The 22491-nt window shown below is 52.0% G+C and overlaps 1 protein-coding gene across 1 annotated transcript in view; it reads right to left on the reverse strand.

Moving 5' to 3' along the window:
• Window positions 1-578: 578 nt before the first annotated feature.
• Window positions 579-22491, reverse strand: part of LOC113892267 (cat eye syndrome critical region protein 2) — a 116987-nt gene continuing 95074 nt past the window's right edge. Inside the window, exons 8-18 of the mRNA XM_027540897.1 lie at window positions 17359-17512; window positions 13276-13405; window positions 12960-12997; window positions 12782-12873; window positions 12469-12595; window positions 11648-11937; window positions 11061-11189; window positions 10117-10945; window positions 5703-7053; window positions 4426-4537; window positions 579-3962 (exon numbers count right to left, since the gene is read on the reverse strand). Of these exons, the coding sequence (XP_027396698.1) occupies window positions 3957-3962; window positions 4426-4537; window positions 5703-7053; window positions 10117-10945; window positions 11061-11189; window positions 11648-11937; window positions 12469-12595; window positions 12782-12873; window positions 12960-12997; window positions 13276-13405; window positions 17359-17512 (3258 nt within the window). The 3' untranslated portion in view covers window positions 579-3956. The remainder of the gene's footprint in view (window positions 3963-4425; window positions 4538-5702; window positions 7054-10116; window positions 10946-11060; window positions 11190-11647; window positions 11938-12468; window positions 12596-12781; window positions 12874-12959; window positions 12998-13275; window positions 13406-17358; window positions 17513-22491) is intronic.

Genomic DNA, 22491 nt, shown 5'->3' on the forward strand with positions numbered 1-22491 from the left:
GGACAACGTGACCACACACACCCGCGGGCCACAGGGTCACGGCCCAGGAAGCAAGAGATCACTGACGAGGCCCATGGTTTAAGGATAAGGCCGACCGGGAATCTCTAGTGTCTTAACGGCTTACAGCCACCTGATAAGAAGGTGGCCAACTCCTCCTCCCCCAACCCCAACAACAAAAACCCTCCCAGAGCACGCTGCTGTTCACAGGGCTTCGCCCTGCTGGAGCTGCCCACTGCCCTCCCGGCCCCAGCAGCATGTTACCTACGGGCCCCAGTGCGGGTGTCGGGAAGGTGGAGTTCATGCCCGGGCCTGGGTGGTGAGGGCGTCCCTGGGGCCCCACACGCCTGGCTAGGCAGTGTGTATAATCCCCACGCTGCTGAGGCCTGCCAGCCAGCGGTTCTCCATGGAGCACCCCCGCTCCCCACAATCCACACGGGGCCTTCGGTGACTGAGTGGGCCGAGGGAGCCGCCTCTCTGGGCGGCGGCACTGGGCCTCAAACCTCTGTCCTGGTGGGACTTTGCCTCGACGATAAAAGACGACAGTGACATGGGACACACACAACTCACACATCACCCTGCTCTTTTAAGAATGTACTTTATACAAAATAACCAATTCATATGGAAATAAATCTACAGACCTCCAAGGATCAAAAAGATTTTTAAACAGTTGTTTTAAAAAATTATCCAACACACAGTATAGAACTAAGTACTGAGGTAAGTGTGGCTCTCAGTGAAACAGGGGATCAGCAGACCAGACAAAATATACACAATATAAAAATAAATAGCATTCCCCTTCCCAGTACTGGCCAGGATCACGCACAGGAATCTGCAGCAGGAGAGCGGGCGTGGGCCCAGCTGGGGGCAGCGTTCAGTGCCTCACTCCCGGGCCCACCACCCTCTCCAAACACACAGGACACTCAGCTGGTTAAGAGGCTTTTCCATATCAGCCGCCAGGGCTCAGCGAGGGAGAGACCAGGCGGCGATGCCGCTGACCATCTGCTCGGCCCGGGCCCATGAAGCACAGGAGGATGGAGCAGCTGGAGGTCAGGCTCGCACCCGCCTCACATGAGGACACAGCAGGGAAGGCCCAGCACCCCAGGGAGAGTCCAGACCCAGAACAGGAGGAACCAAGTCTCAGTTGAGGGCCAGCCCCTGGCAGGGGAACCCGCACCCAAGGGGCAGAGGCTGAACAGCCTGCCTCCCAGGCGCCCCGCTCTCCTTGGGGGCACCCTGGCCCTTCCCCTGGGCTCTGACTCACTGGCCGCAGCCGCTCTCCAAAGGTCCCTGCCTTGGGGCTGCTGGCTGAGGGATCCTGGGAGAATCCAAACCAGGACCTGAGAGCCATGTGTGTGGCTGAGATGGAAACTTTCAAAAAGCGAGAAAACCCTGAGCCTACGCGGCCCACTCCTGGAACTGGCAGGAACCAGCACAAGTCACAAGGACGCTCCCGGGGTCTAGGGGCCAAGCTGGCCGGGGGCTGAAGGTACTCAGTCCACACGAAAGGCAGCCTTCTGAGAGTCACCCGGCCCCGCCCAGGGAGGACGCCCTGCTGACGACAGGCGCGAGGGCCCCAGGGAGGCAGATGGACACGGCAGCACTAGTCTCACTTTGAAGGCGGGACAAGAAAAGGTTCTGAACAGGAGTCCACGCGTCTGTTGCCACTCGGCCTCCACCTGTCTTCAGCCTAGTAAGTTTTAGCCAACAGCTCTTCTTACAGGAGGGGAAAAACTCAAGGCCAGAAACATTCCATAAGGCTCTTGTTTGCTCTCTGGATCTTTTCTCTCTCCTGGGTCTGGGGAAGTCGGTTTCTAACATAACGACTCTAAGGTGAGTGGTGGACAGGAGTCCTCCAGGTCCCTGACAGGTGGCAGCGGTCCCAGGGGGATGCCGCCCCAGGACCTCCTCCCAGGCTAGTTCTGGTCAGGAAGAGTGCACGGGCCCTGAACGGGGGTGGCCCTGTGGGGCAACGCAGCACACAGCCGCACTCCCAACAGGGCTCCCAGTGCCTGGCCTCTCTGCTCACCCCGAAGGGAGGCTCTGGGGCAGCAGGAGATGGGGTTGGGGCTGGGGGGCTGAGCCACCAGAGGGCTGTGCACGGTGGGCAGACAGAATGGGCAGGATTGCCATAGTCCTCCTGGCCCTACCCCGGCCTGGTTCCCCTCAAGGCAAGGGTGCCCGAGGCCTTGCACCCAAGCAGGCTCTGGGCTGGGAACAGAGGCAGGGGCCACGGTCTCCCCTCCAAGCTGGTGTACAGACACACACGGAGGCTGAGTGTGCCAAGCATGTTCCCTCACTGCTAGAGAGCAAAGCTGGATCTGTCCACGACCCTTCCCCATCCTTCCCAAATGCCGATGCTGATGTCCCCACCTTGAGCGACATCACGCCCGTGACAGGGCTCCAACAAGAACCAGAATCCAATGAGAACACAGCCCCCAAACTTGCCCCACTTGAAAGCATGCCAAATTTAAAGTTTAAATAAGTCTGTTTAAAAAAAAAAAAAATCATGTTTCTGCGCATGTCTGGAAGGCACCTGCGTTCCCAGCGCTCCCCCTGCCTGAGCGCAGCATCTGGGCGTCTGGAGCTGGCGTTGGTCTCCGCGGGGACTCTACTACTGGAAGCGCGGGTTTGCTCCAGCTTCAGCAAGGACGCTGGGGCTGGATGGAAGGTTCTCTTGGCCCCTCACACAGCTGAATTTATAAGAACAAGCGCAGATCAATCAACCAATGTTTCCTGCAAGCTTTTCTACTATCTCAAAGGCATGCTTAGAAATACGCTATTTTTACAAAGACCTGTGACTTCAAGGTATCTCCCCCTTCAGTTGCTTCCTCCTTTGCTTTTGTGGGATATTCAAAAGCTTAAAACAGGAGTCCTAACTTTGGTGGCATCTCAGCTAAACTCAAAGAATACTAAACAGGGAGAATCCAGTGTCGCTTGCTTCTAAAACCATAATAAAGTAACTGAATACTGTAAAACTGTTTCCTATCACAGACAAGTGACTTCAAGAACTTGTTCTCGACAGCTATTTTAAATCACCACGACATACTTTACTATATTCACATAAAATGGATAAAAACTATATATACTGAAATATTCCTAAATTCCAGCTGTAAATCTATAGGATACATTTTTCCTATTAAAAACTGTGCAGCTTCTTCATTGACACTAAGCATATACAAACCTGAGTAGTCACTGCCACAAACTGGGATTCGTGCAGGAAGCTTGTGACGCCTTCCAGACCACAGTCCCGGCAGGTCTGTGACGGGACGCGTCACCGCACCTTCCAACGAGCAAATGCTCCTGATACTGGTTTACACCTATCTGGCGGGCAGCTGGCCAGCCAGGAGGGGCACTGCTATCTCAGACCATGACCTGGGTGCCAGGCAAGGGGGGGGGTGCCAGGCGAGGCGGCTGCCCGAGGGCAAGAGCCGTCAGAGGAACAGCAGCGGCCAGGTGTGCCCCTCCTGCAGCCCCCCAAGAGTGAGTGGGAAAGGGCTGTAAACACAGGGGTCAGCAGGGCTGCGGGCCCACCGGCCAGACTCTATCCTCATCACCCGCCCTCCCACTGTATGTACAATACATTCACCACCGACAGAAGTCATCACAAAGGCAACATGAAAACTCTGTAAACTGGACCCAGCTCCAAACACACCCACACAAGTAGTCCTGTCCCCAGACGGCTACCTGAGTGCAGCTGCCATGACAGCCCACCAGCACCGCCCCCAGGTCAGGACGGTCTTCCCTGAACAAGTGTCCCAGGGCCTGGAGAAACCACCAGAGTCCAGCCTGTCTGGTCCCCACTTTCGCCCAGGACTTTGCGAGCACATGAGTCGTGAGGAGGGGCGTCCAGGCTTCAGGCCACACGTGACGTGATGCTGGTGACAGGAGAGGCGGGTGGGGCCGGGCCCCGTTCTCCACTTGCAGCTCTCTGTTTCCCTGGGGCTTGTCTCCTCCTGGGACTAGCTCTGAGAGAAGCAAAATACAGTTTCAGCAAAACTGATACATGTTAACTGTTAAAAACGACAAAGCCAAGGAGCCACACACACTCTTCCCATCTAGGAAAATGGCCCCATGTTGCTTCGTTGGGCAGTCCCGCAGGTGTGGTTTCTGAGTCCTGGACCCTGACTCAGTCCAGTGGCCAAGGACTGTTGCCTCCAGGGAGACCGGCGGTGGGGGTGGGGGACCCCAACTCTTCCAGACGAGGCAGACAAAGAGTCACACTACAGGAGCCAGTCTGGGGAAGGAAATCTAACCCATCTCAGAGCTGGTGCCTGGGACAGGAATAAGGGGCTGGCGGGGTGGGAGGGAGCTGCTCCCGAGGCCCTCTGGCCCCATGGCCCACAGGACACAACCCCTTTCCAGACACAGCCCCTGGAGCCACAGCTGCCCGGAACCACACAGACAGCTCTCACTGTCCACCATTCTGACCTGATCGAGTGGAAGCGTTGGGGGCTTCTGGGGGGGCAGCTCCTCCTGCGATGCCGCTGGTGCCGGCGTCTTTGGGAACAAGGGCCGGGACTGGACCGAGGGCCCCTGCAGTCTAGAGACATGAGGAAGGAACGGTCAGGAATGCATGTGATGTTCTCAGTACAAAGGAAAAGGCGCATAGCCCCACCGGACCAACTGGGCGACTGACTCCAACCCAGGGGCTGCCACGTGAGGCAGGAAAGACATGGCTGACGCCACCTGCACAGTGCTCCTGACAAAGGTGAGGAAACAGTGACAAGAGGCCAGAGCCTAGGGCGCTCTGTCTTTGAAAAACAAAGAATGCAAAGCCAATGTTGTAAATTACTGAGCAGGCACAGCATCCAAATGTAGAGCCATGAAATGTGACTGGATCCTGAACGGGGAAAAATCAGAGCAAAACAGAGAAACAGCTACAAGGACACTTCGGGGACAACTGGAGACATCAGACAGTGCCTCCATCAGACCACTACCACCACTTCCCTGGCCAGGGTAGGGTCTGGGCTGTACCAGGAGGATGCCCTCGGCTAGGAGACACACCAAAGGCTCAAAAGAGAAGGCAAAGGACGGACAGGAAACGTGCCAGACATTCAGAGAGGGGTGAGCACACGCAGAGGGAAGGCCCTCAAGCCAGGCACTGGGGGCTGGGACGACCCAGGGGGGCACTCGGGTTCTCACTGGGGCTGGGGGGACCAGGGGGGCACTCGGATTCTCAGGGTGGTCTGTGCTGCTTTATGATGGGGCTTCCCAACCTTGACCTGGAGACTCCCTGGATCTCAGGTCGCCTCACTGGCCTCAAGACACAGCCACTAGAATTATCAGGGAGTGGTATGTGGCCAGGTCTGGCTCTGGATACACTGAGTTTTCATTCAGTATCAGTAGAGAAATGAATGGTGAGGGGTGAGACCAGGATACCACCCGTGACTACCCTCCCGGATCTGAGAGCCCCTCTCCCTGGCGAAGTCTGCCCACAGCCCCAGAACTCTGGCCATTAGGTGTCCGAAACCTAACCCGACAGCACTGCAATGCCAATTCACTTTCACAAAGAAAAAAAGACCACACACAAAACTGGGTTCTAATGCCAGTGCTTTCCCAGGAAGCCCCGAGCACACAGCCCACGCGCTCCTCCCGGGCCCAGACCACCCAAGTCGGTCTTTCATTCCCAAGCTCGCTTCTCTTTGGGAGACTAGCATCTACCCTGCTCCTGCCCGTAGAAAAAAGGCACGCAGCTGCAGCCTTACCCGGACGGTCTGTACATCTCCTGGAAGGACGCCCTCGCTCCACTTCCGGGGCCCATCTGCTCCATCATCACGGCCTGGAAGTGGCCCAGGCCCTCCTCAGGGTAACGGTAGAGGGGGCACTCGGGGGACAGGCCGTTGGGCTGGGCCGCCACTGGGCGGTGAGGCGGGTGAGTAGCCGAGGGGGAGGCGTAAGCCCTGGGCTGGAAATGCGTGGCTGGCCGCTGTGGGGGGTAAGGTGGCCCGGCGTGCAGCATCACTGCGTGTGGGGGGAAGGCGGGTGAACCGAAGGTCATGCCCGGGCCCAGTGGGGCTGGGGGCGCACCGTAGAGACACTCGCTGGCCGACAGGGAGCCCTGCCGCCTGGCAGCCGCGTTGTGGTTATCCAAGTCCAGGAACTCTTTGGGGCTCTCTGGCTGCTCCATAGACTCATCCTGCTTGCCCTCAGGGCCGGGGTTCTGCCCCTCGGCCATCTTGGCAGCAACGGCGTCCACCCGCGTGGGCGAAGTTAAGGCAGCGCCCAGAGCCTCCACCGCGTCCACCCGCGCGGGGGGCGTTAAGGCAGCACTTAGCACCTCGCAGCCCTGCAGCCCCGTCACAGCGCTCTTGTCGGGAAAGAGGGGCCTGGCAGGGGTGGGCTGAGCTGGGGGGGGCCCGCTCGGGCTTACGGGGGCTGCGAGGTGTCTCGGCCAGTCTGAGAAGCCCTGTGGACACGAGTAGTAAGGAGTCCGCGGGTAGTGGTGGTAGGAAGGCTGCGGTGGCGGCTGATAGGGATACCGCATGCCCTGGTGGGGGCGGTACCGAGGGAAGACTCCAGAATGAGGGTCATGAGACTGAAATGCCCGAGGGGGAAAGGGAGGAGGGTGCGGGGCTGGAGGCTTGCCCCCCATCACAGGACCCACAGGCTGCAGGCCTGGGCCTACATGGTACCGTGTGGCGGAGCTGGGGAACTCCAAGCCGGGCGTGTACAGAGGGGAGCACGCGGGCTCTGCAGGAGGCCCAGCCTCGGGTGGCGCCCTACTCTTGCCCTCAGACCCACATGGGGAGGCTTCTACCCGCAGTCCGTTTTCGGGCAGTGGCCCCAGGTCTGCCAGGGTGCATGCCTGGGCGGGTGGGCTGGCGAAGCCACTCCCTGAGAGCCAGGCAGACCTGACCGTGCTCGCTGGGCAGCCGTCCCCAGGTTCCGAGGACTCCGGCCTGAGCTCTGGGCCCTCTGGGCCCCTTCCTTGGGGTGAGCTCCGCCTGGCAAAGTCGGCCTGCAGAGGGGGCGCAGGGTGAGGTAGCTGTTTGAGGAACGCCCCCTCTGAAGCACCGACACTCGCTGGTCTCTCCTCCAGCCCAGGCAAGGGATCCGCTGCAAGGAAAGCAGAGACAAAGTCGCACTTGGCGAGCTGAAACCCCAGCACACGACAGGAACAGATGGTCAAAATGATGACAACGTGCCCCCCACCCTGCCCACCGCTGGACAAGCAAGGGGCTGTGATCTGTGTGCAGGCTGGCTGGGAGGCATCGCCTTGACAGTGAGGAGGAGGGACCAGGACGCTGGTCTGAGGGACTGAGGGCGCTGGGAAGGCCGGATCCCGACAGCATCCTGCAGGCAGGACACCCACCCAGGGGAACACAAACAGGACTAGATGAATATTTGCTAAATGAATGACAACACCCGCCGTGCCTGGGCTTCCTGAAAATAAGACATGGACAGTGTATAACACTCAAAGGGCATCTTCAAGGAATTACAGAAATTTAATACACAATCGTTAACCTACTGAACTCAAATGCTTAATTACAGACTCAGAATTCTTTATCTTGCTATTGTTTTTGGCCATAAATGCATCTTATTATTATGATCTCTCAGGGAGGGCAGAGTTGTTGCCCAAGGGTATCAAAATAGGATTCTAGTCAGAGCTTACAGACAAGATCAAGAATTCAGACCTTTACGATCAACTAGGACCGCTGGCTCCTGAAAAACTAACACTGGCTTTAAAGATCACAAGTACAAGCTGCACAAGAATGATGAAAAGGTGCACTTTTCATCATTCAGTCAACAAAAAACATGCCAACGCCTTACAACAGACACAGAAATAAACGCAAAACCCCTTAAAGACATGACACCATAAAACTCCTGCAAGAAAACAGGCAAAACGTTCTCTGACATGAACTGTCATAGACCAATCTTCCAAGGCAGTAGAAATTAAAGCAAAAATTAAAAAGTGGGACCTAATTAAACTTGCAAGCTTTTGTACAACAAAGGAAACCATAAACGAAATGGAAAGACTATCTACGGACTGGGAGAATATAGCTGCGGAGGATGAGACCAGCAAGGACTTAATCTCCAAAATATACAAGCAGCTCATACAACTCAACCAAAAAACAAACCCAATCAAAACATGGGCAGAAGACCTAAACACACATTTCTTCAATTAAGACACACAGATAGCCAAGAGGCCAAGATAAAAAGATGTTCATCATCACTGAACTAGAGAAATGCAAATTTAAACCACAATGAGGTACCAACTCACACCAGTCAGAATGGACACCACTAAAAAGTCTACAAATAATAAACAGTGGAGAGGGTGTGGAGAAAGGGAACCCTCTTACCTGTTGGTGGGAATATAAATTGGTACAGACGCTATGGAGAACAGCGTGGAGGTTCTTTAAAGAACTAAACACAGAGTTAACGTATGCTCCTACAATCCCACTCCTGCGCAGGTATTTGCAGAAAGTAAGTGTTAGTCACGCAGTTGTGCCCGACTCTTTGTGACCCCATGGACTGCAGCCCACAGGCTCCTCTCTCCATGAGATTTTCCAGGCAAGGATACTGGAGTGGGTTGCCAATTCCTTCTCTAGGGGATCTTCCCAACCCAGGGATCAAACCTGGGTCTCCTGCACCGCAGGCAGATTCTTTACCACCTGAGCTACAAGGGAAGCCCTTCGTAGAAAACCATAATTCAAAAAGATACACGCACCCCGATGTTCACTGCAGCACTATTTAGAACAGCCAGGACATGGAAGCAACTCTAGATGCCTATCAACAGAGGAACGCATAAAGACGTGGTGCGTATACACTGTGGAACGTTACTCAGTCATAAAAAAGAATAAATAATGCCATTTGCAACACTATGGATGGACCTAGAGATTACATACTAAATGAAGTAAATCAGAAAGAGATACATGTATGGTATCACTTACATGCGGGATTTAAAACATGACACAAAAGAAGTTATCTATGAAACAGAGACAAACTCGCAGACGGAGAGCGCACACTTGTGACTCAAGAGAAGGGTGGGCAGGACAGCGAGGGACAGGGAGATTGGGGTTGGCAGAGACAAACTATTATATACAGAGTGGATAAACAACATCTGACTTCAGCACAGAGAAATAACATTCAATATCCTGCGACAAACCACGATGGAAAAGAATATGGAAAAGAATGTATATATATATAACTATCACTCTGCTGTACAGCAGATACTAATTAGCACAACACTGTACATCAGCTATACTTCATTAAGAAAAAATAAAGGCAAACAAAACAACACAAACATCATGGCAACGAAGCAAACAGACTGCCCCTGAGACTCTCCCTCCAAAGCTCTGAATTCCAGTCACATCTGAAATCATGCCTGGAAAGTCGTGCTGCAGGTGGCATTCACAGAGTCAGCCTCCCCTCCAAGAAATCACCTGAAGGGAGTCTGCGCTCCTGGCCCTCCACCCAGTTGATAAGGAACCACATCACTCTGTAGATGCCCAGGTGCCACGGCTCCCACACAGACACATGCTAGATGTCCGTCCTCAACCAGCCGGAGTCACACAGAGGAGTCTCTTGCACTTGAGTTCACTACTCTCGTCGACGGCACTTCTAGAGCCCTCTTGACGACGCGCCCATCTCACTACTGCTCCGCAGCCCCGGCGCTCGCAGATGTGGGCCCACTGAGAAAGGCATGCAGAGAACTGGGCCAGGAGTAAAGCCCTGAGGACATGCTCCCCGAGGGTCACTTCAGGACAGTCCTTTTCAAGTGAGGCTGGGTGACGCAGAGCTTGCACACACGGATGCCAGGTCCGCTGTGTCGGGTTTGAATCGGTCTCCCCACTTAAGAGCTGAATGAAGGCAAATAACCACCTTTGTGCCCTGGAGCTTCCATCCATACAAACAAGAATACTAGTCAAAGTTCCCTCAAAGCTTATTCTGAGAGTGAAATAAGCACGGGAAGGCTCAGCACGAGTGGAGACACAGCAAGAATGCAGCTGTGCAGCACGGTTACCGCAAATCCTCGGACCACGGCGGGCTCAACCCAGAGATGTGCAAGTGAAAGGGACCAGAGGCCAGTTGACACTTTGTTTCCTAGTCTGCATAAAAGGATGGGTCACTAATTAACAGGGCAGATGCGGGGGGAGGGGGTGCGCATGCACACATTACCTTGGCCGTTCTCAGGCTCCTGCACGTCACTGCTGTCCTGTGTCCTCCCAGGGTCCCCTGAGGCAGGCTTGGGGGCCACCAGGCCCATGGGTGGGAAAGGGCCAGGCAGGCGGGGCGGTGCAGGCTGGCGGGGGTGGTAAGGCACGCCTGGCGGGCATCCACGGGAGGAGAGCTGCTGCATGGCCAGCATCTCAGGGCTGTCCAGCATGGAGTCCCCACCCTGCACACCCCGCAGGGCTGGGGCCGGAGCTCCAAACAGAGAACCCAGTGCCGGGGCTGCAGGGGGCTGGAGCCGCTGTGCGCCAGGTTTACACGGGGGGTGCAGGTACCCTGAAGGAGGAACGCTGTGAGGTAGGAAGCCGGATTGTTCTGTCCACTGGTTTGGGGGGAGGGGAGGTCTCATCACTCGGGAATCCATCATGTGACCCAAAGGGCGGGGCTGGTGAGAAGGTCCTGGCCCCACGGGGGGCTTCTCGTCTGGCCCCAAGGGTCCTGGGTTTGCAGCACCGTGGCTCCCATTCCAGACCGCAGAGTGCACTCGGCTCAGGTACTTGTAGGGTCGGTACATGTGGCTGGGAGGGACTTCTGGGCTCTCGGGGAAGTCTGGGGGTCGGGCTGGAGCACCCCCGTGCCTGGGAGGAAGGAGCCCTGGCTGGAAATGAGTTGGGGGATACACGCGCCCATCCTGGCTGGGGCCGCTCATCTGACTGAGCGGCAAGGGTCCAGGTCGAGAGCCCATGTCAGCAAGGGAGGCCAGCCCTCCGCAGGCCAGCTTCTCATCAGGGGGGCCACACCCGGGGCCTCGGTGGTGGTTAATTCCAGCTGGAGGCTGGCAACAAAAAAAGGGAAGCTGTGTTAACCCCGTGGTTACTCAATTTACCCTGGGGAGCGACGGGATTCTGGAACACACCTTTGCACCTGCACGCACCGAGCAGTCTGCTTACCTGCACCGCCAGAGGCGCGGGCTGCAGGCCAGGCCCACGGGCGGGCAGGCCCGGGGCTCCAGAGGAGACACTGACTGCAGCAGGATCCGACCCCCGGAGAGGACAAAACGCTCCCTGTCCTGCTGGCCTCTGGAGGGCACGGGGCAAAGGCAGGGAGGAGGAGGAGAGAGCACACCCTTCATGTCCTGAAGACCAGGCTCCGGCTGGTGGAGGAGCCCCACTGCCCCGGCCGACAGAGGGCGGGGCAGGGGCTCCCATCCCCACCCTCAGAGCCCCTCCCCCCTGCTCCCCAGGAAAGGTGCACTTATGTACTGGATGTTCCCCATTCTTTGACTTACAAGGAGTGAGATGTTAATTCAAATTTTTGCCCCAGTGAGAACGTGTAGTTCAAATGATTAACAAAAAGGATTTAAGACAGATGAAGACTAAATGAAGATGGGGGAGAACTTCACACCCGCCCAGTCCCTAATCAGAAGAAACCACTACGGGATGAAGTTGATCCTCGCTGGCTAGCTTGAGAAGAGAAGCTGGCCGGATCCACCGAGACACAGGGGCCCAGAGAGGCAGCTGCTGTTTGAGGCACCCACCTGGCCAGGGGGCTGAACGGAGCTGCTCTGACCGGCCCCAGAGGCAGTGGCACGGCGGCCCAGGGGCAGCGCCTTCCCTCCGTTCTCCGCGGGCTGCCTCCGGCCCAGTGCCTCCGAGTCCCGGGAGCGGGTGCACACGTGGCCCCGCGCGCCCCGCCCCCGCCTCTTCTCCCGCCTCTCCTCCTCCCGCATCCACGGCTCCTCGTCTGTGTCCCCGTCCTCCCCAGGAAAATGCTTCAGCATCGCCCGGTGGAAGCACCTCTCCAGGTTGTCCGACATCTTGGTGTACTCTGTGGGGACAGAGGTCTGAGCCCCAACCCCGGGCAGGCCCCCAGACCACCTCCCCCCAATCAATTGCGAGTCTGCCAGGCTTCAGTGCCTCCTGCCTTCTAGGGCTACAGACATGACACGGGACACAATTTATGGCCTAAGAAACTGTCCAGCCTGTGTGGCTGGCACAGTGGCCCCTGGACCCCAAACCGGTAAAAATTTAATTCTTCAATGCCAAACTGCAGAAACGTTCAGTCCAATCACTGAACCTCCAAGCTTTGGCACCTGCAGCGACACCGGCGGCGTCATCCAAGGTCTGCCCTGCGACTCTAAGACGGTGGGTGAGCAGGCCCAGGACGAAACCGGGACCAGCAGCCGCCACGCCTCTGGCTGTGGAGGACGACAGAGCCGGGCACAGCCCAGCCCATGGCTTCAACACACCCTCTCTTCACCGTCCTGAGAAAGGGCTGAACCTGGAGACTAGAAACGCCTGTTTTTCTTGGTTCTGCTGCTGCAGCAGGCTAGAGCCACAGCACCCCTCCTCCACTCACCGCTGCTCTCCCCATTGTATTTTCGACAATTCCTGAACATAGTCTTCATGTCGTTCACAAACTCCTCCTTGGTACAGTATGAACCTCCATTCAGTTTCTTCTCCATGCTTGAAATATCCATGGGGACCTACAACAGGCCACACTCGTTACTATCCATCGGAGAACAGTGCTTCGCAGTCCCCACACCACTAGGAGCTGTTTGAAAGCCTGGGAAGCACCCAGCACCCAGCCCTGAGGAGAGCCAGCTGATTACACAACAACACAACCACAGAGGCGCACGCTACAGTCGTACAGCTGACAAGGCTTCCTCTACCTTAATGATCTGGTAGTAGTTAGGGGCATACGATTCATCCACTGGTTCCAAAAAGGGCCAGGAATCCTTGTGAGCCTTCACCACGTCCAGAACTGAGGGGCCAAAGAGAAGAGGAGGGTCAGCACACATACCTGGGAACAGACTTGGTGGAACACAGGAGTGGAGCATGGGAACTGACCTTTGTACATGGCGGTGAAGTCATCATCCAGCTCGAAGCTGTGAATCAGAGAGTGAGAAATCAGCAGTGACAGAGACCCCCTGCTCTCCCCAGCGCCCTGGATTCAACCTGATGTCACAGCTCTCCAGACCAAGACTTGGAACAGTCCCCAGGAAACATCTGTAAACCTCTGCTAAGGTAAGTCTGTAACACTGATGACCTCCAGAAAACACGAGGGAGTGAGGGTCGGCACACTCATCCCCTCCCTTGTCTACAAAATGACAGCTGGCCCGACCCCACACCAGGCAGCTGAGGGCTAGGGGCACTCTGCACTCACGGGTCTCTCGTCCTCTTCTCGGCCCGAGGCGGGGACTGGGGGTCCAGGTGGGACAGCTGGGGGGGCAGCGCCTTGCCCTGGGCCAGCAGCCAGGCCCGCTCCTCCCTGAGCCGTCGCCTCTTGGCTCGATCTGCAAGAACACAGAGCAGAGGCGCGTCAGGACTCCACAAGGGAGACACGTGCCCGACTGCACCCTCTGCCGACCTCTCTGTGCTGACAGGACGGTGCTAGAGTGAGAAGGCTTTAAGGGACTTCTGTCCTGAGGTCACAGAGATGGGGTCAGGGAGGCAAGCGGGCCCTGGTGGGTTGGGGAAGGAGCAAGAGAGAAGGGAAGCAGAGGGCCGACAGTCACCCGCGCTGAACACCTCAAGCCCTTTCTATGTTGCCCACACAAAGACAGTATCTCCTGTTTAGGACCAGACCTCAGTCCAAACACACCAGGACTGTGCAAGGCCCCTGAAGCGCTCGCACTGGTTATCCTCACTCTGTGCCCGCTCCACGCCCCCACCTCCGGCACAGCTGTCTGACCCCATCCACACTGGTGCAGGAGGTGCCAGGGAAGTGAAGAAGCCAGCGGGACAGCCCAGGAGCTGGAAGGGGAGGCCTTCTCTGGCTCCCAGACATGGCCACAAGAAACACACTTGCCATGCACTGCTGGCCTGCTGGCAGTGGGGAAGGAAGAAGCAAGGACTCAGGGCACCACCAGAAGGCAAGACACATGACGGAGGGATAGGTTGGAAGGTGCCCGGTGGGAGCAGACACGGCCCGCAGACGCCCGCTCCCACCAAGCTCCCTCTGCTCAAATGTCATGCCTGTGTATAAATAAACTTGTATGTGTAAGAGAATCTATACCTGCTTTAAGTATCAGCGACATTTTGCTATCAACTTTTACTAAAATTGGTTTCTAAGAAAGAGAACGATTTCAAGCCTAAAGAAAAGTAAAACTAAATTAATGAACATCCATGTATCAAACTGTTAAACATTCAGTTCAGTTCAGTCTCTCAGTCGTGTCCGACTCTCTGCGACCCCATGAATCGCAGCACGCCAGGTCTCCCTGTCCATCACCAACTCCCGGAGTTCACTCAGAGTCACGTCCATCGAGTCAGTGATGCCATCCAGCCATCTCATCCTCTGTCCTTCCTTTCTCCTCCTGCCCCCAATCCCTCCCAGCATCAGAATCTTTTCTAATGAGTCAATTCTTCACATGAGGTGGTCAAAGAACTGCAGTTTCAGCTTCAGCATCATTCCTTCCAAAGAAATCCCAGGGCTGATCTCCTTCAGAATGGACTGGTTGGATCTCCTTGCAGTCCAAGGCACTCTCAAGAGTCTTCTCCAACATCACAGTTCAAAAGCATCAATTCTTCGGCGCTCAGCCTTCTTCACAGTCCAACTCTCACATTCATACATGACCACAGGAAAAACCATAGCCTTGGCTAGACGGACCTTTGTTGGCAAAGTAATGTTAAACATTAGGCGTCATGAACTCAATTCAGGATTTCACAACTAGCAACCAGTCAACCGATTCTTCACATCATCAGAATTACTGTCTGGACACACATCTCCCCAGGCTCGGGCAAGCCCCGGGGACCACAGGTGGGGTCAGCGCCAGCGCCCCTCCACAGCTACAGATAGTCCTTCACAAGTGACGCCACCACCTCACTCACTCCCACGGCGTGACGTGATGAGTGTAACGTGGAATTCTGATGTTTCTGTTTGCCTGTTCCAGACAGGAGTGACCTAATATTTACTACTGGTCAACATGTGGCCAAAAAGTTCCTTTGATTTTTAAGTAAAAGTAAGACAGATAAAAAACAACAAAAACAGTAAGAACAACAAACTGGTTCCAAATAGGAAGCGGAGTATGTCAAGGCTGCATATTGTCACCCTGCTTATTTAACTTATTTGCAGAGTACATCAGGAGAAACACTGGGCTGGAGCAAACACAAGCTGGAATCAAGATTGCCAAGATAAATATCAATAACCTCAGATATGCAAATGACACCACCCTTATGGCAGAAAGTGAAGAGGAACTAAAAAGCCTCTTGATGAAGGTGAAAGAGGAGAGTGAAAAAGTTGGCTTAAAGCTCAACATTCAGAAAACGATGATCATGGCATCTGGTCTCATCACTTCATGGGAAATAGATGGGGAAACAGTGGAAACAGTGTCAGACTTTATTTTTCTGGGCTCCAAAATCACTGCAGATGGTGACTGCAGCCATGAAATTAAAAGACACTTACTCCTTGGAAGGAAAGTTATGACCAACCTAGATAGCATATTCAAAAGCATAGACATCACTTTGCCAACAAAGGTCCGTCTAGTCAAGGCTATGGTTTTTCCAGTGGTCATGTATGGATGTGAGAGTTGGACTGTGAAGAAGGCTGAGCGCCGAAGAATTGATGCTTTTGAACTGTGGTGTTAGAGAAGACTCTTGAGAGTCCCTTGGACTGCAAGGAGATCCAACCAGTCCATTCTGAAGGAGATCAGCCCTGGGATTTCTTTGGAAGGAATGATGCTGAAGCTGAAACTGCAGTACTTTGGCCACCTCATGCGAAGAGTTGACTCATTGGAAAAGACTCTGATGCTGGGAGGGACTGGGGGCAGGAGAAGGGAACGACAGAGGATGAGATGGCTGGATGGCATCACTGACTCGATGGACGTGAGTCTGAGTGAATTCCGGGAGTTGGTGATGGACAGGGAGGCCTGGCGTGCTGCAATTCCTGGGGTCGCAAAGAGTCGGACACGACTGAGCGACTGAACTGAACTGAAGACATTTTTCATTTGCACCAACAATTTTATTGATTATGTATTCTCCATTTTGTGTCATTATTTTCTGCTATTTTTCAGGCAACTTCATTATTCCATCTTCCCAAAACTTTATCATTTTGAGCAAAGAACTGTTTCAGGTGCCTTTTACAGCCTTCCAGGGAAGTGAAATTTTTTTCCTTTAAGAGAATTTTGTAAAGACCAAAACAAATGGAAATCCAAGGGTGCAATGTCTGGTGAATACGGAGGATGAATCAGAACTTCTCAGCCAAGTTGTAACCGTTTTGCCTGGTCATCAAAGAAACATGCAGCCTTGCCTTATCCCGATAGAAAACTATGAGTTTTCTGTTGACTAATTCTGCATGCTTTTCGTTGAGTGCTGCTTTCAGTTGGACTAACTGGGAGCCGTACTTGTTGGAATTAATCATTTGGTTTTCCAGAAGGAGCTCGTAACAGAGGACTCCCTTACGATCCCACCATATACACAACATCACCTTCTTTGGATGAAGACCTGCCTTGGTGTAGTGCTGAGACTTCCAATTGGCACTTTTAAATATTTTCTTCTCTGTTCTCACTGTGTTCATCCATTCTTTTCCCCACTTTGGTGAGCATCTTTATGACCATCACTTTAACTCTTTATCAAATAGATTTTTCTGAGGTTTTATTCTATTTGGAACATATTCTTCTGTGTCTTCATTTTGCTAGACCCTCTGTGTCGGTTTCTATGCAGCAGATGAAGAACCACCTCCCCGTCCTAAAGGCGGAACCTCACAAAGGAGGCCAGCCTTTGTGTTCAGCCCTGCTCAGCTCTGCCATCTCTCAACCCCCTGTGGTGCTTATCCAGACGGTCTGATGGATTTTAGTAAGTCCCAGTAGTTGAGAACATGCAAAGACCTGTCAGTTTCCCTACCTCAGCACCTAGATTCAGCAGGTCAGGGTGAGTAAAACTGTGTGATGGTGGCAAGAGGTGCGAACCCCAGCGACAAAACAAGCCAGTCGGGCAGTGAGGCACCGTGTGCTGGACCCAGTCCATGATGCTGTGCTGTGTATGCGAAAGAGTGTATGCAAACAAGTGTGGAAGAGGCTACACGAGTGCATTAAAGACACTGAGGGCTCTGGAATCACCATCAAGGTCAGAATGCAGGGAGCCTATTATGAATCAGAAGGCAGTAACTAGGGAAGCGAGGGGTCATCACATGATAAGGCCAGATGCAGCCCAGCCGAGAAGGTGGGAAGGAACCCAGAACGAGGGCAAGGACATTGCAGGGCAGGCCCCGGGGCCCCCCGCCCCCACCCCTGGCCCGGCAGAGCGCTCCTACCTTCCACGGCCTTGACCCTCTCCTCCAGCTCCCGCTTCCTCTCCTCCTTCAGCAGCTGCTCCTGCTCCTTCTTCTGCACCGCGAGAAGGATCTGGCGCTCCTCCTCCTCCTCCCGGCGCTTCTGTTTCTCTAGCCTGCTGAGCACAGGGGTCTCCTGCGAGGGGCCAAGAAGCTCGGTCAACACGTAATAAAGCAAAACCAGGCCTTTGCTCTGAGTGCAGAGTCCACATTTTCTATCCCACACGCAGCATTAGATAGCTGGATGACTTCTGCCTTAAATGCAAGTTCATCTTGTCATCTGTGCAATCAATGAATGAGTACAGACACACACTCACAAGACACAATGGGGAATGAACAGGAGGGAGCTGGGCCCGACGGTAACGCAACTGGTCGTCTCTGGGAGACAACCTTCTGGAGAGGAGGCACCAATCCCCCCTAAGTAAGGAAGAAAGGGGGAGACAGCACAGACAACTTCAGTCATCTGCACGCCTCAGAAACGCCGAACTTCTGTACTTTACTAATCAAGCAATTTAAAAAAAGGAGGGTTCGGTGGGAAGGGCCACCATTTTGCCTTAAGGAATAGAAAAGAGATGAAGTGACAGCACAGAAATGCACCTGCCTAAGAAATTCAAGGAACGAAAAGACAAACCAGGACCACCACCACCAATTGTTCCTCAAGTCTTACTCTGGGTGTTTCCAACAGCGCTAGTTCTGAACCATCTGTAGCCCACAAAACTCAAGCTAGGGCTGAAATCATTATGTTCAATTTCTTCCCTGGACTTCTGTGCTGATGCGTAAGCCACAACTTTTTCTTTTTTAAAATTATTATTGAAGAGGTAATAATTGTTACCTGTAATAACAGAGAATGCCTGTAAGATGCACAGATACAGAAAGAGGAATCGGGTGTCTGCAAAGGGAAAACGCACATTACACTAGCAAGAAACATCAATTATTCCAAGTCAGGTGAAACTAAGTCAGGAATGTTTTTCTTTTCAGTAGAAAGAATACCTAAGAATTTTCTACATAAATATCTTTATTCTGTAGAAATTACACAAGTGGTCTTGACGTGGAGAGAAAAAGATGATGGCAGACTGCCATCCAAATGCAAAGTGTTAGTCACTCAGTCATGTCCGACTCCTTGCGACCTCATGGACTGTAGCCCACCAGGCTCCTCTGTCCATGGGATTTTCCAGGCAAGAATACTAGAATGGATTGCCATGACCTGCTCCAGGGTGTCTTCCTGACCCAGAGATCAAACCCAGGTCTCCTGCACTGCAGGCAGACTCTTTACTGTCTGAGCCACCAGAGAAGGACATACATATGTATGCCATACATACAAAATCATCATTAAACACAGAAACCAATCTGAGTGAAGTTTTTTACTTTTTAATGGTCCTTAAAACGAGTTTCAATTATCATTTGACTCAGAAATAGAAAGTGCTCTTCCCTAGATAACAGACCTTCTGAAAGTCATTTTTAACTGTTCAAATTCTGAGCCTGACTTTAAAAGAGCTGGCTAACAAATAAGGTAAAAATCTTTCAGAGTAAAAGAGGAGAGATGAGAATTTTTTAAAACTTAACTACTTTTACTGTACACATGATACTGTAGTTAGTCGCCCAAATAGAATTAAACAAAGTTACTTGACTTCTAGATCCTATAACCAGAATGCGCGGTCCACACTGGGTTTGAATGAGCCAGATGCGCTTTCAGAAATGGGGCTGCTGCAGGAATCTCATGGACAAGCCACCCACTGACAGGGAAGCACCTTCGCACCCTCTGCCCCTTCATCCCACCACAGGTCTCTAATCACACCCACTGTGGCAACATCTGTCCCTTGCTGAGAGGTCGTGTGGAGATGCTATTAACAAAGCAAAGCAGACCAAACCTCTCCTCTGCTCAGCTCAACAAGGATCCACGGATGGGGTGGCGGACAGGCAGGGGACAGGTGAACACACGCCTGGCAGGCGGAATTACTTCCTTCAAAAAAAGTGCTGTATTTTCTACACATCAGACCCACTGAAAAGGCAGAGAAAAGCAAGTGCTAACCACACAGTGAGGACAGCATGAACGTGTCCTCCCCTGCACAAAGACATGTTACAGACGACAAGCGTCTCAGCGACAACAGTAACCTGGTAAACAAACAAGACAGATGCCTCCCGCCCAAAGTCAGTGCAAGGAGAAGAAAAGGCGAAAAGAGATCATCATGCACATCCTAAGACTATATAATTTTTTCCAACGCGTACAACAGGGTATTATTCTTAATAAGGAAAGATATCTAAAGCAATTAACAGCTGTTGCTGTTCAGTTGCTAAGTCTTGTCTGACTTTGTGACCACCAAAAAAATACAACATGAGTACGAAATTCACAGAAGGTAAATAAAACACATCCATGATCCTAAGAAAAAACAAAATAGAATATGCACTCACAGCACTGTAAAAGATGAAAAAAGTGGCATGTCTGCAAAGACGTGGTAGCACAGATGGCTCACAGTGCTGGGGCCACAGGTCTTCCAAAGGACAAGTGAGACACGTGTCAGGAGCCCTGGGCAGGGCAGCGACACCGTGGGACTTCATCTCACAGTCAGACAGCCGGACAAGTGTTTCTGAGTACGTTACAGTCAACAGTATTTAAAACATCGAAACACTGTGAATATCCTATAGGTTTAAAATAGGTAAATTACATAACTACCATATAGTCATTAAAATTGTTTTTCTGAGGAATATTTAATGAAATATGAAAAGGCTCATGACATTAAATGAAAAACGGGTCACAAGACGACAGGCAGTATGATCCCAGGTTTCCAATAAACGCACAGAGAAAAGGCCTGAAGCAAACACAGGAAGCTGTACACAGGGAACCTTGTTACTGTGCCTCCTGCACTTTTTACACTCAGTCTCTCCAGTTTTCTACAAGAGTGTAGAAATTATTTAGGACACAGAACAACCCCTTCCCAAATAAGCTGGGGAAATCATCCAGTATTACATGTTCTACAATGATCTAATTTTTATTAACTTTTTTAATAGAGATCACATAGTAGTGGGAGTAAATTCTAAAATTCAAATGTTAAAAGTACCAAGAGGTTGCTATCATGTATAGATTTTACAGTGAGGCATTAAAATTGACTTTAAATAGATTAAGACATTTTGCTAAAATGGAAACAGGAATTTTTTAATTTTTTGTACGAGTATAGCTGATTTACAACGTTGCCTTAGTTTCTGCTGTACAGCAAAGTGAATTAGTTACTGTTGTCGTTTGGTAGCTAAGTCATGTCTGACTCTTTGGGACCCTATGGACTGTAGCCCTCCAAGCTCCTCTGTCCTCCACCATCTCCTGAAGTTTGCTAAAATTCATGTCCATTTAGGTGATGACACTATTCCACCATCTCATCCCCTGATGCTTCCTCCTTTTGACTTCAGTCAGTTATACATATACACATATCCACACTTCAGTCTAGACTCCATTCCTTTATAGGTCATTACAAACCACTGAATAGAGTTCCCTGTGCTATACACTAGGTTCCTATTAACTATATTTTATATATTAAAGCAAAAAATTTAAAACTTAAGAAAATCATAAATGCCAAGGACTGCTGCAAAATCAGAGATTATGCATCATTTAGAAACACACATAAAGACACTGAGGTGAAATTGACACAAAATGAACAACTGTCAGTGCACAGCTGAGGGGTGCTCAGCATACTCACAGCGCCTGGCAACCACCATCTGGTTGACCACAGAGCACCCTCAACACTGGAGACAAAGCCCTGACCTCCATCCCAGCCACGCCGCACCCTCACGCTCCAGCCCCTGGCGACCATCAAGTGATTCTCTTTCTGTGGATCTATTTATTCTGGACATTTTACACAAATGGAATTATACAATTTTTTGTCTAGTTCAGTTCAGTCACTCAGTCGTGTCCGACTCTTTGTGACCCCATGAATCACAGCATGCCAGGCCTCCCTGTCCATCACCAACTCCCAGAGTTCACTCAAACTCACGTCCATCGAGTCGGTGATGCCATCCAGCCATCTCATCCTCCGTCGTCCCCTTCTTCTCCTGCCCCTAATCCCTCCCAGCATCAGGGTCTTTTCCAATGAGTCAACTCTTCGCATGAGGTGGTTTGTCTAGTTAGTTGTTTTTAAAATACATTAATATTTATACTAAGCACATAAGAAGTAATAACTTACTGGGATGATTTAAGAGAATAGCATTGAAACACATATATCACCATATGTGAAATAGATGACCAGTCCAAGTTCGATGCATGAAACAGGGCACTCAAACCTGGTGCACCGGGATGACCCAGAGGGATGGGATGGGGAGGGGGTGGGAAGGGGGTTTGGGACAGGGGGACACATGTATACCTGTGGCTGATTCATGTCAATGTATGGCAAAAAACACCACAATACTGTAAAGTAATTAGCCTCCAATTAAAATAAATTAATAAAAATAATAATTTAGTCACCTCATATTAGAGTATCGTGAAAAAGCAAACTTGTAAGCTCAATCGCATACAAATAATTCTATTAAAAAATGAGCCAAGGATCTGAACAGACATTTTTCCAAGAAAGACACACAGATGGTTAGCAGACACATGAAAAGAGGCTCAACATCATTAATCATCAGAGAAATGCAAATCAAAACCTCACACCTGTTAGAATGGCCATGATGGGTATCAACAAAATGACAAGAGATGCCAAGTGCTGACAAGGACATGGCAAAAAGGGAATTCTTGTGCACTGTTGGTGGGAATGTAAACTAGTACAGACACTATGGAAAAAGGGCACAGAGGTTCCTTGAAAAATAAAAAACAGAATTTGATCACATGACCCAGCATTTCTATTCCTGCCTATCTTTCCAAAGAAAGTAAAAGCACTAGCCTGAACAGGAATACAACTCCCAGGGTCACTGAAGCACAACAGCCAAAACTCAGACGTAACCTAATGTCCATCGGTGGATGGAGGAACGGAGAAGAGGCGGCGTATGTACAAGGGTATATTACTCAGTCACAAAAAGGAAAATGCTGCCACGCGTGACTACATGGATGACATGAGGGCATTATGCTAAGTGAGATTAAGTCAGAGAAAAGCAAATACTGTATCAACTCACCTACATGTAGAGTCTAAAAACACT

This window comes from Bos indicus x Bos taurus, chromosome 5 (assembly GCF_003369695.1).
Source record: "Bos indicus x Bos taurus breed Angus x Brahman F1 hybrid chromosome 5, Bos_hybrid_MaternalHap_v2.0, whole genome shotgun sequence".
Classification (NCBI taxonomy): Eukaryota; Metazoa; Chordata; class Mammalia; order Artiodactyla; family Bovidae; genus Bos; species Bos indicus x Bos taurus.